Below are 14,755 nucleotides of genomic sequence, written 5' to 3'. Positions count from 1 at the left end.
CAGAACTCGGGTAGAGAACATGAGGCTAATGAGGCTTTAGGTAGCCAGAGTGCTACAGGGCTCTCAGTGGGAAGAAGGCACCTCTGCTGAGGGGCACCCCCAGTGTTTCACCTGCTAGTCAGCAGAGACTGAGCAGGCAGGCTGGGTGAGGTGGCAGGAGACCAGGTGTCTGGCTGAGAGCCCTGTGGCAGAGGATGTGAGGAAGTAAGTTACTCAGAGGCTAGCACTGAGGAAGTTGTGGTGTCTGTGGTTGGTGGTGATGGTAAAGATGGCAACCACAAAGATGGCGACCGCTGACATTGTGCAATTGGATTCAGGAAATGATGTGGTTAGAAGTCTCTTCCGCCCTTGCCAGCCAGGCGTGGCCATTCTCTTTGTCTATTGCCCTGTGGAAGAGCCCAGGGTCCTTCCTGCCCAAGGGACTGTGGGTGGGATCAGGACCCAGGCTGTTCCATGAGGCTGTCCTGAGAGCAGGGGTCATCCCCATAGTGACTGAGATGAGGTGGTGACCCTGATGCCAGCCATCCTTCCCTAGAGAGGAAGAGTGTTCCTCCATGGTAGCTTTGGGCAGTTACAGGTACCCAGGGACAAACCTGTTGGGCTCCAGAGCCAGGCTGTGTGGAGAAGATGGAGTAAGGATTGACATGGGCAGAGTCTGAGGAGGGAGACCCAGGAAGTGGTGAATGGGAGAGACGGGAGGGGCTAGGTATAGTTCAGTAGTGAGACTGGTTTAGGATTGGAGAGGTCCTAGGTGTCCCTCCCAGCACGCTTTAGGAAAAAAAGGGTGTTGTGATTTGGAAAGTGGGGCATGGGTGAGTGATAGAAGGGAGTGGGGTGTAGAGAGATGGATTAGGGGTCTTCTAGGAGAGGGCAGAGCAGCCGAGGTTGCAGAGCAAACAAGAACCTCCTGGATAACTAGGTGAAGGCTGTTCTGGAGGAGCAGGATGAGGTCGGGCTTAGGAGCAGGGAGTCTGGGAATAGGGAACGGATTGGTGGTGGTGGCTAAGGTGGACTCAGCTCTGACCTGGAGGCTCTCAGCTGGGAATGGCTTCATATGGGAGGTCAGGCAGGGTGTTGGGGGCACAGAATGCTCTGAACCCTGAGTGTCCATTAGAAGCCACATGACTGGGGATTGTCGCTGGTGTCGGTGCCCTGTCAGCCTGTGTCTAGGTCAGCCACTGGCTTCTGTGACCCCTGCCAGAGTAATTCTGGAGAGTGTAAGCATGGTTGAGGTGTGGGTTGTTGAAAGAGCCTACAGGAAGGCACGGAGGGGGCGTGGCCAGGTGACCCTGTGACCTGCAGGGCCTCACAGTGTGACTCACGTTCTAAGTGCAAGAGTGTGTGTCTGCATGGTCTTTGGTGAGTCTGCAAAAGGGGAACTGAGCCCTGGTGAGTCTGTGGAGTGCAGGATTATTGGGGCAACAGGTCCGTGCTGTAGAGGTGTTCTGAAAGTTGGGGAGGCCCATCACAGTCCCTAGGTAACTGTCCTGGCTGGGAAGGAGCGAGGACACTATCCCGTGACTTCTCTTTGTCTCTACAGAATGCATCTACCTTTGAAGATGTGGCCCAGGTGCCTTCTGCATACCAGAAGACTGTCCCCATTGAGGCTGGTGAGTCCTGGCAGCCCAAAAGCACTGTGTCCAGTGTTTGTGCCCCATGGTCTCCTAGGCATGGCTGGGAGAGAAGTCTCACCATGTGGGGTGCTAATGAGAGCTGCGGGTGGCCAGGTTCTGGGAGCAGCCTACATATATCCCTTGAGCCCACTTCTCTTCACTGGTCCCAGCTATAGCCTGAGCTTCATAACGCCTCATGGTTTATGGAGAGAAGCAGAGGCTTCTCAGCACCTCACCCACAAGCTTTTGCCTGGGGCTCAGAAGCATGTCCTTTCATGTGCTTCCTGGGTATGTGAAGATGAGATGCCTTCAGAGCATGTCCTTTGCATGTAGGCTAGAGATCGCTAACTCACACCAGTAGGTAGAATGACCATTGGCCATGACAGATATGTAGATCATCAGTTCCTGGGCCATTTTGACACTTATGGAAACCATTGAGGCCTTTTGCAAAGACCTCTGCCGGCACCGTGTTTGTTTATTGATACCTATTTTGTGTCAAATTAGAAGGGTCCAGGCATGGCGGCATATGCCTGTAATCTCAGCACTTGGGAGGCTGAGGCAGGAGGCTTGTCATGAATTCAAGTCCAACTTGGGTTACTTATCAAGGCCTGGGCCAACTAGGACTATAGGGTGAGACCCAGTCTTTTAAAAAGGGGAGAAGGAGTAAATACTTGTTTTTAAAACAATAAACCTATGAGGTGCTTACACGGAGACATATAATATGGAAGTCAGTCTCCGCGTCAGACTGGGTGAACAGCATGGCGTTGTTGCAGGACCGTGGGTTTCTGCCTGCTTGAGCCTTTAAAGGGAACAGGAATGGCCATGCTAGGCACTGAGGGGAGGACGCTCTCAGGGAAGCTGTGTGAGCCCAAGGCCCAGTGGGCTGTGGTTTCCCCAGGGCTGGGGGTTCCCCTGGGCTGCGGTCTATGAGTACTTCCGGAGTTCTGCTCACCCAGCGGGCTGCTATCTGTACCTTGTGTTCAGAATGCCAGCCCTCAGATTAGTCCTGTTACCCAACTACAGAGCCCTTACACACTCTGAGAGGTCACATCTGTCACTCATCTCATTACAGCCTTTAAGTAACAGCTGTCCTACTTGTATTAGTTAGGGTTCTGTTGCTGTGATGAAACACCAGGACCACAAGCAACTTGTGGAGGTTTATTCGGCTTACACTTCCATATCACTGTTGATCACTGAAGGAAGTCAGGACACCAACTCTGGCAGAGCAGGATCCTGGAGGCAGGAGCTGATGCAGAGACCGTGGAGGGGAGCTGCTTACTGGCTTGATTTCCATGGCTTACTTAGCATGCTTTCTTATAGAACCATGACCACCACCCAGGGGTGTCACTACTCACAATGCACTGAGCCCTCTCACATCAATCACTAATTAAAAAATTGTCCAACAGACTTACCTGCATTGATGGCGTTTTCTCAGTTGAGACTCTCTCCTCTCCAGTGATGCCAGCTTGTATCAGGTTGATATTAAACTAGCCAGCACACCTTGGTAGCAGCTGCAAATGTCCAGAAACTCAGATTTGTTTGCTTCTTGTTTGTCTTTGTAGACAGGTTCCACAATGTAGCCTAGGCCAGTCTTGAGCTCACTGATAAGCTCAGGGTGACTTACGTAACCTAACCCTCCTGCCACAGACTCCAGGTACTGAGATCCCTGGTATGTGTCCTGACCTTGCCCTCCCAGGAGTTTTGCTTGAAAACTTCACTTTCATATTGACAAACAGCAATACTTTTCTTCCTTCCTTTCTCTGTTTGTTTATTCTGGTTTGGTTTTGTTTGTTTGAAGACAGCCTCAAGTAGCCTAGGCTGGCCCTTCTGTCTCAGTCTCTATAGTTCTGGATGGATGGCAGGTGTGTACCGCCACACTTGGCTCAGCTCCGCATTTTCTTTACTGGACAGGCTCCATCTGGAAAATGGCGTTCCGTGAACAAGCCTTCTGAGACAGGCATCTGCCGGTCCTGACTGACACCCTTCCTACTTTTGTCACACAGAATGGGGGGACGTATATCCAAGGGTCTATATGTATTGAAAGCCAATGCTTTTTTAATGTTCTAAAACCATTCCCACCCTCCTTTTTTTGTGGTGTGAGGGATGGAACCCAAGGCCTTCTGTATGCCAGGCAGTACAACATTGCTGTCACTGAGCCACGCCGCAGCCCTTCATTGGGAAATTCTAGGTCTTTTTTTCCTACTGAGCCGCATCCCAACCCAGCCTTCCTGGTTAGAGAGTTTAGCTGTTGCTTCACTCAGCCTGAGCACGTAATGCTTGACTATGATAGTGTCTGGCTTAACTGTGGTCCAGACCCAAGGCTTCCTTTCCCATCAGTCTCCCTTGGGCTTGGTGTGTGGCTGGCCTCAGGCAAGTTGACTGTGTTCCCTGGGTCTTCCCCAAGGTCACCCTGATGTGACTTTTGTCCTGGTGAGGTGTTCTGAAATAGACGTGTCCTCTCTTTCCTCTAGTGACCAGTAAAACCAGTGATATCCGAGCTAACTTTGAAAACCTGGCGAAGGAGAGAGAGCAGGAGGACAGGCGGAAGGCAGAAGCGGAGAGAGCTCAGCGGATGGCCAAGGAAAGGCAGGAGCAGGAGGAGGCTCGGAGGAAGCTGGAAGTGAGTAATGAGGCTGTGCCCCATTCTGGAGCCTAGCTTCCTTAGAGTCTGCTGCGGGCACGCTGGGAGGAGTAGAGGAAGTGGGAAGGGGAAGGCTCCTTCCTGAGGCCTCTGTGAGAAGGAGTTCCTTTGCTCCCAGCTAGATTCAGGAGGAGTTGGTAGGAGGGCTTGTTTACCAGGCAGGCTAGAGTAACTTGGTCACCCACTACCTGGATCCTTCAGCCCTCAGCCCCTTGGCCACATGTGTATGCTGGATGGCTCTCCAGAACAGCTGGGAAGCAGAATCCTCAGTAAGTCATGCAGAAATATTTTATGAACGTGAGGCTCCATCTAAACTGATGGATGCCGCCCCCAGGAGATAGTGGGGTTGTGACCTCACAGAGGAAGACAGGTTAAAAGGGATGGCATGCGGTTGGCAGAAGGCACTGGGAGCATGGACACTGACAATTGAGCCCCTGTGCAGTGTGTCTCAGGGCCTGCAACTGTGTGTAGTAGTGACCATGAGTTTATCAAGTGTGCATCTCCTCCCTTCAGAGGCCCAGTCTCATAGTGAGGGCTCGCACATAGGGTTTTGTTCATCCCCAGTGCACACATGGCATCCGCAATGTTCTGTCTTCTTTGTAGATGATTTCTGTGGGCTGATTGGGCCATGTGGCTCTGGATAACCGCCTAGTTCTGGTCTCAGAGTCTCTTGATGTTAATTCCTCTGCCATGTGGTCTTTTTCTGTCTTGCCCATCCCATTTCTTCTCCCCAGGAGATGAGACTCCAGCATACCATCTTCTGTGTTTTGAGCTGACGAGACTAGATCTGATCTTGTGCCTCAGTCTCTGTGTGACTTTAAACATGCGTTGACAGCGAGGGCTCTTCTTGGCACTCCGCTGGGTGTGGGAGGGCTGGGAGAGCCCCCAGCCCGCAGCCCGCAGCTGCAATTGGGCTAACTCGACAGTTTGGCCCCCTCATTGTGTTTTAGGCTTGAATCACCCAGATGGGTCCTGCCCTCAGGTGCACAGGACCACTGATGCCTGGGGTGTTTCATCTTCGGTGATTGCCATGGTTGTCCTGGTGGTTCAGAGTAGGCAGCTCCATGGGTCTGTTAGAGTCTTTATGATGTTTCCCTAGAGACCACACAGTGTGACCATTTTACCTCCTAGGCAGTAGGGTGGAGAGGGTGTGGAGTGGCTAGGTGAGGTTCAGTCCTGTCTCTTTTCTCTGGGACCTGATTGCAACCCTGAACATCTTCCATGGGGACATGTGGATCTCGGTAAATTTCCCATGCTGCTATCTGAATTTGCTCCCCATGTGGTTAGAACACCCCATACTTGATGCTGCAGCCCTGAAGTCCATCCTGAGGGATGTTGCCTAGCTGTGGCCCTGGAGGCTTTGGGCAGATCCCGAGAGCTGCCTTCAGGATCCCTAGGCCACCTCCCTCACCGACCCTCTACATTCCTTGTCACCCCCCCCCAACTTTGTCTCTTCTACCTCTCTCTCGTCAGAACTTTGGGGTGACATGGGGCCACTGACAGCCTGGAATGGTTTCTGTCTTCTGGAATGGTTCCCATTTTCTTCTTGGTGTTCTGTTGCAATCCTGGGGACCAGGATGTTGCCTTGTCGGGGAGTGGTCTTTGGAGAGCAGTCCACCTGACAGCCCTCAGGGGTCATATCTGCCCCATGTGCACAAAGTACCTACCCGTTAAGATGTCCCTGTAACTTTTGGCCCATGGTAACATTGGCTCAGAGCCCCAAGTTGGGAAATGAGCTGAAGGCAAGATGGAGTGGCTACTTGATTGCACCTCTGTCCAGTGTCGCTGTCCACTGTATAGCTAAGTGTTCTGGCACAGGAGTACCACTGGCAGAGTCCTTGAGAAAGCACGACTGTGTGACTTTACTTCAAAGCCATCTGACCCTGTGACCAGTGCTTTCTACTTCTCCCAGCAGGCTCCAGACTTCCCACCTGGGCACCGCCCCCTTACAAAGTGCAGATGTGACTTCCTGGCTGACCGGGTAACCATGCGTTTGCTGTCCTTCTATCTTAGGAGCAAGCCAGAGCCAAGAAGCAGACGCCCCCTGCATCCCCTAGTCCTCAGCCAGCTGAGGACCAACCACCCTCCAGCCCCATCTATGAGGTGGGTAGTCACTTGACCATTTGGCTGCCCTTGACACCTGCAGACGTGTGCCACCCGACCCCTGTCTCCCTGGAGCAAAGAGCCCCCCAAGTTGGATCTTCACCTTTGGGCAGCCCCTGGCACCATGGCCTTCCTCTTCCTGTGACTTCTGCGAGGTCTGTGGTCGTGTGGGTGCCCCATGGTTAGTGAGTTGGTCATACCAACTATGCTACCTCTGGAACTGACTGTCCTTTGGCCTGAGACAGTGTTCTCCCTTAGCCCCTGGAGGGTCTTGTTCTCTGGTCCCTGTGGCCTCCTCACAAGAAGCTCTGTGGAGTCTTTGCCTCATCCCTCCCTAGCGGGACCAGTTCCAGACCTGAGTGACCTCCTTGGCCTATGGCTTGCCCTGCGCGGTCACTCTCCACAGAAAGCGTCCTGTCCCTACTCCCTGCCTTGATCTGTCTAACTCTGGAGGTCCTTGTGAGTGGAGCTCTTCTATCTTTGGTGACAGCGTGAGAAATGTCTGCTTGTCTCTCTGCAGGATGCAGCACCATTTAAGGCGGAAACAAGTTACCGAAGTTCTGAGCCTGAGCCTGTGTACAGCACCGAGGCTGCCGGTGTCCCTGAAGCCAGCAGCCAGCAAAGCCTAGTCTACGCCTCGGAACCTGTCTATGAGACCACAGAGGCCTCTGGCCACTACCAAGCGGGTACTGGACCCCACTCTAGCTGTGCCCAGGGGAGGAAGGGGTCCTGAGAAGTCCTTTCCTCCATTGTGTAGGAGAGGGTTGACTTGCTGTCTGATTACCTGGGAATGTGAGTTCTGTGTCACACCCTGGGTTGGGGAGGATTAGACACAGTAGTGCCTAGTAGGCCGTGCTCCTATCCTGTGGTCCTGGGAAGGCCCACACTGTGCTGCAGGAATGGTCAAGGTTGCAGCAGGGAGGGATCTGCTGGCCTGGTGAATCCTCCCTTGGAGGGTTCTCCCTATTGCCCAGCTGCCTCAGGCCACATCTCCCCGTGCTTTGAAGGTGAACCAGTGCTTCAGCAGGCAGACAGTGAGGTTGATTTGTTTATTCTGAAAACGAAGTTTCAGGTCCGTGCAAGTGTTTCATCCTACCTGCAGGTGTTTCATCCTACCTGGGGATGGGTGCAGAGTGCCACAGCGGCTCTCAGCCTCACAGGCCCAGGACGGCCTTGATGCCCAGCCTCCGTCTCCCGGGCCTCCTCCTCTTGCTTTAGTGGCATCAGATTTTTTTTTTTCCAGTCTCTGTCTTAATCAGTGTTCTATTGCTGTGAAGAGACACTGTGACCAAGGCTGGTCTTAAAAAGAAGACATTTAATTGGTGCCTTGCTTGTGGTTTGAGAGGTTTACTCCCTCGCCATCATGGCGGGAAGTATGACAGCAGACAGGACAGGCATGGTGCTGGAGAAGTAGCTGAGAGCTACACCCTGATCTGCAGGCAGAGGGTAGGAGGGGTGCAACATTGGGGCCTGGCTTGAGCTTTTGAAACCTCAAAGCCCATCCCCAGTGACACACTTATTCCAATAAGGTCACACTTCCTAGTCCTTCTAATTCTTTCAAATAATGCCGCACCCTGGTAACTAAGCATTCAAATGTATGATCCTATGGGAGCCATTTGTTTTCAAACCACCACAGTCTCATTCAGTAAGTAGTAGCCCAGGCTGGCCTAGAATTCACTGTGTAGCTCAGACTGGCCCTGAATGTGGGGGTAATCCTCCTGCCTCTGCCTCACAAGTGCTGGGATGGCAGGTGCCTTCACGCTAGGTTTGGCAAAGGGTCTTGGTACTTGTTACTTGTCCGTGTGTCCATGTGTCCATGCTTCCCTGTGTGTGTCAGAGCTCAGTGTCTGAGCTTTGCTCTTGAAAGCCAAGAGCCTTGTCTTAGTCAGGGTTTCTTCTGCTGGGATGGAACACCATGACCGCAGCAAGTTGGGGAGGAAAGGGTTCATTCAGCTTACAGTTCCACAGCACTGTCCATCACTGAAGGAAGCCAGAACAGGAGCTGATGCAGAAGCCATGGAGGGGTGCTGCTCAGCCTGCTTTCTTACAGAACCCAGGACCACCAGCACCGGGATAGCACCCCCTGCCTATGATGGGCTGGGCCCTGCCCTCCCCATCAATCACTAATTAAGAAAATGCCCTACAGCCAGATTTTATGGAGGCATTTTCTCAATTGAGGTTCCCTCCTTTTAGGTGACTCTAGTTTGTGTCAAGTTGACATAAACTAGCCAGGACAAGTCCTTTTGTTTCTAGGAGACAGCTTGCTCCTCTGTCCTAGTGCCTGCCATGTAGGAACCCAGCTGCTAGCACGAGGTCTCTTTTTCAGCGCGCTCTTGCGTCTGTCCTTGGGAAATCTGTTTGAGGTGTGTGGGGGCTGACATGTTGCTCAGCAGTTCTGCTTTGCTTACAGAGGATGATACCTACGATGGATATGAGAGTGACCTGGGCATCACTGCTATCGCCCTGTATGACTACCAAGCTGGTGAGGCACTAACTGGGCTGTGGGCACAGATGTTTCTGCCCTGGGTGAAGTTCCCAGCCACTCCCCTCCTGAGACCGGTTCGGGGCAGGAATACAAAGCTGTTTATGCTTGTTTTTGAGCCAGGGTCTGTGATACCCAGTCTGATCTTGAACTCCCAGGCTTAAATAGTCCTCCTGCCTGGTCTCCCCAGTGGCTCACCCTTTAGGAGCACATTACTGTGCTCAGGTACAGTCCCTACAGTCATCTTGAAGTAACTTAGAGAAGTTACCTGGATGCCGCGAAGGGTCCTGTGTCTGTGTCCACCTCTAACTCCTCTTCCTCTGAACCCTGGCGGGTCTGAAGCTGCAGATCCTCCTTAGTTAAGACAGACTCAGTGTGCAAGACTGGGGACAGGGTTCCCATGAACATACACCACTCTCCCGATGAAGAGGTTACACACATGTGCCTCCCCCGTGCCACTTCAGCACATTCATGCCACATGACCTAGTTGTTCTGTTAGCCCAGGTGGGATGGGTGTGCTCACATGATATGGGAGAGGGGACTAGTTGAGCATTGTTTTATGGGGTGCGTGACCGGGACTCCCTCAAATCCTTAGGCCCCCAGGCTGAGGTGGAAGGATTCTCTAGTCCCCTTTCTTTCTGAACAGAGACCTGGCATGTATTTCCTGTATACTTGTGGACTCTGTAACTCTTTGGCCCTCACCTCACATTTCTCTAGAATCTAGACTTTCGTGTATAACCTTAGCAATCCTCTAGCATCCCTGCTCCTTGCTCTCCTTGTCGTGTCTAACTGCAGAGGCCCTCTCCACACCCTTGTCCCCTGCTGGGTGGGTGTCCTGGTCTCATCTGCATTGTCGTTCTGCCTGGCCAGGTGACATTCCCATCTGAGCTCTCTCTCTCTGCTCTCCCTCCCTAGCTGGCGATGATGAGATCTCCTTTGACCCTGATGACATCATCACCAACATAGAAATGATTGACGATGGCTGGTGGCGTGGGGTGTGCAAGGGCAGATACGGGCTCTTCCCAGCCAACTACGTGGAGCTGCGGCAGTAGGGCAGCGCCAGTGCCGCCAGCACCAGCACGAGGCTCACACTACAGATCGTCTGCGTGGGTTTGACTTGGATTCTGCTTTGTTTTTTCTTCTTCCGAAGGTGGGGAGGGGAATATACATATTGCCTTTATATTTAATACTTCTGCTGATGCTTCAGGCCATGTCCTGCCACAGAATTTGCTAATATCTGATAATCATGTTCATAGAGAACTTGGGATGATGACTTTGAGCCATCCCGGGTGTTTTCTTTCCTGCCAAGTTGACTGTGGTGTGTTAGCCGCCTCAGGATCTCTGCTCCTCCTGAGGTTGGTGGTATCTGTGGCCTCAAACCTCCACCCCCCGTGGCAGTTGGGGTCCCCAAGGATGGAACCTGCTCCTGGAGTGACTGCCCAGTGAGGGGACTCCCTGGGGTCCAGTGTTTGGATGAAAGGAAAGGGGACCAAGGGAAAGTGAGGTGGTGGTGGAGGGGAATGCTGGGAGTCCTGGAGCATTGACACTACGTGTGAAGTTCCCTCTGCCAGGATCCCGAGCTTTCGGTACTCTGCCTCCTCCTCCCATCTCTTTACCTCCCTACACCCCAGTCCAGGTCCAGCCTCACCTCCCGCCCTTCCTTGAAGTGTTATCTTCCCCTGTCTGCATTCAGGGCCCACAGCACAAAGCACATCTTAGCAATGTGCTGCAGCTATCCTGGGCTTGGCCTGCGACATGGGAGGGTGGGGTGGGTCCTGGACCTACTCACAAGCCCTGAGCAGCCTGGAATGTGCTGTGTATGGCACACACACAGGCAGATACCTTTTCCCTGCAGGCTTTCAGAAGCATGTTCCCTGCAGGGGGGCTGTGTTCTTTTTGCCAAATATCATGTTCAATTGCAGTCGGTTGATTGATGTGGCTGCAAACAGGACTGAGGGAGCCAAGGCTCCCACCTGGGTGCCTGCCACAGGCCCCGTGAGCAACTGTCCCTAAGGTGGTTTCAGGGCTCTGAGACACCAGGTCGCACAGTCGGGCAGACAGCATGTCCTTGTAGGCGAGTCCCCACGATTGAGATACATGAGGATTGATACCCATCTTTTTCCATGTTCTTTCCTGCAGAACCCTTGCCTTTCCATTGTTAGGTCGGGTTTTCTATATGAATTATCATCTGGAATTCTGTAGCACACCTCATAGGTATCAATTTTTTAAATTAAATATTCAGAATAAACTTTTTTTGATCCGTTTGCTGTGTGGTTTCCTGCAGTGCTTTATCTCCATGTTCTCCTGTTAAAGGTGGCATTGTTGCTGGGTTCCCAGGGGCCCACCACAGGTGCCCTTTTTCAAGGCTGCACTGTCCCTTGCCAGGGCAGTTGGACAGCCCTGGAACCTTGAAAGGGCGCTCCAGACAGGCGCTTTCGGCTGAGGCGTGCTCTCAGGCCACCAGTTTCTCCAGCAAGGATCTGAGCAGGGAGACAGCCCAGACGCTTAAGTGCTTGCTGCATGTCTTAGGCTTTGTGGCTGTGATGAAGCATCCCAACAAAACTAACTTTAGGGAGCAAGGGGGGTTATTTTGGTCACAGTTTGAGGGTACAGTCCATCGTGGCAAGGAAGGCATGGCTGTAGTCAGACTTGGCTTTGTGGGGCCACCAGCCCGCAAATAGTGACACAGAGACTTGGACTAATCATGGAACTTTGGTGTTTCAGGTAGGCTTGTTTCCAAGTAGCTCTTGTAACTTGATTAACCCATCATTTTTAATCTGCATTCTGCCACATGGCTCTTTACCCTTCCTCAGCTCGGTATGTCTGACTTGCTGAGTCTGCTTGGTGAAATTCCTGTGCCTAGATTCCTCCTTCCTTGCTTCTCTCTGCCCGGAAGTCCCGCCTATCCTCTCCTCCCTAGCTATTGGCCATTCAGCTTTTATTAAACCTATCAGAAGGTGTGTTAGACAGAGAAGATTTTTACAGTGTACCCATGGCCGCAGGAGTGGGGAAGCCGATTAGTCACTTCCACAGACAGCCCCGCCCAGTTAAGATGTCTTCCCATATCAGTTCACATGAGTCACGGTACTCGTACTGAAAACATCCTGCTGCACAAACACTCCAGCACTCAGAATCCCAGCACTCGGGAGGCAGAGGCAGGTGGATCTCTTGTGAGTTCGAGGCCAGCCTGGTCTACAAGAGCTAGTTCCAGGACAGGCTCTAAAACTCTAAAACTACAGAGAAACCCTGTCTCAACCCCCCCCCCCCAGAAAAAACAAAAACAAACCAAAAAAAAAAAAAAAAGCCAGGTGCAGAATCAGGTAGTGGCACACACCTTTAATCCCAGGCAGGTTGATCTCCAAGTTTAGGACACACAGTGATAGAGTATGCCTTTTAAAAGAAAGTCTGTGTGGTGGGGGAGGGGGGTTGGGAGAGCCAGAGAGATATCGCATTGGGTATTGCTCTTGCAGAGGTCCCTATCACCCATGTTGGGCCACACATAGCTACCTGTAACCTTAGCTCCAGGGGATCCTAGTCTCAGAACTGCACCTGCACACACATGGACATACCCACACACAAACCTAAATTCATACACATGATTTTTTTTTTCAGATAGGATGTCTCTGTGTAGCTCTGGCTGTCCTAGAACTCACTCTATAGACCAGGCTGGCCTGTACCTCAGAGATCCACCTGCCTCTGCCTCCCGAGTGCTGGGGTTAAAGTCGTGTACCACCACTACCCAGCTTCATATACATGATTTTAAAAAGTTTATTTTAAAATATTTATTACATATAGTGTTCTGTCTGCATGTTTGCCTGCATGCCAGAAGAGGGCTCCAGATCTCATTATAGATGGTAACGAGCCACCACATGGTTGCTGGGAATTGAACTCAGGACCTTTGTAAGAGCCATCTCTCCAGCCCCTCTTAAGAGTTTTTTTAAAAAGCCAGGTGCCATAGGATTTGTCTTGTAATCCCAGCTCTGGGAAGGTGGAGATCAGAAGATTCCTGAGGTTAATTGGTCGGCCAGTGTTGTGTGATATTTTGATTTCATTCTGACAATAAAGCTTGCTTTGAGTCAGGGCGGAGCTAGCCACTAGCTGACCAGAATTAACCATAATGATTTGGAGAACTGTGGACAGATAGGAGACAGGAAGTAGTAAGGCAGGGCTGAGAGGATCTCAACCCCTTTGGAGAAAGGAATAGAAGAGGCAGAAGGTGACTGGTAGCTTCACAGCTTCTCTGACCATTCAGGTTCTTACCCCAGTCTGGTTCCTGATTTTTTATTGATAAAGAATAATTAGTTAAATGCATCACCTGACATCGTACTTGGGGCACAAATTCATGAGATAACCACTTGCCTCTGGCTTTGCAGCCGCTGGCTGACTTTCCTTTTCCAAGCCTCTGAATGAGTCTGAGATTTTCCTGTTGCAGCTACTCTCCAACAGTCTCTGACTGCCACCCAAATTCCACAGGCCTCCAACTCCAGAGGCACCTGCGCTCCAAACACTGCTGGACTTAGCCACCTGCTACCAGCTGGTTCCGCCTTCAGGCTCCATGCCATCGCTTCCTGCCACACATGGTTTCACACATTCCTGTGCCCACTTTTCAAGCAGTTGGCTCCTCCCAATGGGATTGTAGGCCCCCCTGAACCCCTTCTTAGGCTTCTGCCACACTAAGTTAGCCACCTTGACACCTGCTCCGGCTTCTATGATTAGTTATTGCAACTGCCGCTCACTCGCGGCTCGTAGCTACACGCAAGCAGCTGCAGCACCTCAGCCAGGCCGTAGACTGTCTGTATTCTCTGCCCAACTGTGCCACACGGTGACAGCCAGCCTCACACTTCACCGTCAACAGCAGCAGATTTGGTGAGGCAGGCAACTGGGAATTCTTAAAGGGAGGATTAGTTTCAATTTCCCACATTAAAATGGGAAACCATATTATAATGGTGGGAGTTAGGTCTCTGTATGATTCCACAATGGATGGTTTGAACATGGAACAATTAAATGAAGGGATAATTAATTTAGCTGGGATTTACATACAATTATAATCATTATCAGTTTGACAATTCTTGTTTTATCCCTAAAAATGTTGTTTTGTATCAGTGCCAAATATGAAAGATTGACTGGTAAGATAAATGGAATTAAGAAAAATACTCATAGACAGACTAATGGAACTAGGAAGAAATTTACAGAGGAGTTGAGAGCAGAAACTACCACACCATTGCGTTGTGAAACTGAAGAGGGGCAGCCCAAAGTTATTAGAAAACATAAATATAAAAATATTATTATATTATGGAGAAGTTAGATGTAATCCTATAGGTTTGGGGAGATTTAAAGAAGATGCTGTTTCATATGGCGTGCATTCGCCCTATGTGAAGCAGATATTACACTCATGGGCAACTCAGAACAGAATTATCCCCCAAGACTAGAAAGATTTGGCATCAGCAACACTGGAAGCTGGTCCTCAGTTACAGTGGCAAACATGGTAGAAAGAAGAAGCTAGGGCTATAGAAGAACTAAATAGGGCTAGAGGTTCTGAGAGTTCCCAAGATCGGATCCTCAGTGAGGGCCGTTACGTTGATGTGGAAAGACCGATTACATTTGCTGGTCACACCTTGACCCTGTGCCGTATAGCAGCATCTTGGACAAGATTGAAGAATCAGGAAAGAGGGCTAAACCACTTACTAAAATTATACAAGACCCAAAGAAGCCTTCACTGAATCTTTACAAAGATAGATTTCAGCTTTAAATAGAATGATATTGGATCCAGAAGTTAGGTGAATATTAATTGAATCCTTGACTTTTGAAAATACTAATTCAGAATGTAAAAGGGTGATCAGGCCTTTAAAGGCAAGATCAACACCTATAGATGTATAGATTAGAAATATAGCTGATATTGGATCTCATGCTTATGAT

General features: G+C 50.9%; 1 protein-coding gene across 9 annotated transcripts in view; it reads left to right on the top strand.

Annotated features, from left to right (window-relative positions):
- Cttn (cortactin) overlaps positions 1-11,103 on the top strand; it is a 35,328-nt gene extending 24,225 nt beyond the window's left edge. For all 9 annotated transcript variants that reach the window (XM_075972912.1, XM_075972910.1, XM_075972907.1 and 6 more), the window contains 6 exons: positions 1,541-1,610; positions 4,085-4,233; positions 6,268-6,357; positions 6,878-7,043; positions 8,768-8,839; positions 9,755-11,103. In XM_075972912.1, the coding sequence (XP_075829027.1) occupies positions 1,541-1,610; positions 4,085-4,233; positions 6,268-6,357; positions 6,878-7,043; positions 8,768-8,839; positions 9,755-9,891 (684 nt within the window). In that variant the 3' untranslated portion in view covers positions 9,892-11,103. The remainder of the gene's footprint in view (positions 1-1,540; positions 1,611-4,084; positions 4,234-6,267; positions 6,358-6,877; positions 7,044-8,767; positions 8,840-9,754) is intronic.
- Positions 11,104-14,755: the final 3,652 nt, after the last annotated feature.

The sequence above is a fragment of the Microtus pennsylvanicus genome, chromosome 5, assembly GCF_037038515.1.
Source record: "Microtus pennsylvanicus isolate mMicPen1 chromosome 5, mMicPen1.hap1, whole genome shotgun sequence".
NCBI classification, from domain to species: domain Eukaryota; kingdom Metazoa; phylum Chordata; class Mammalia; order Rodentia; family Cricetidae; genus Microtus; species Microtus pennsylvanicus.
The sequence above is the reverse complement of the archived record's forward strand: the minus strand, read 5'-3'. Positions and strand labels throughout refer to the sequence as shown.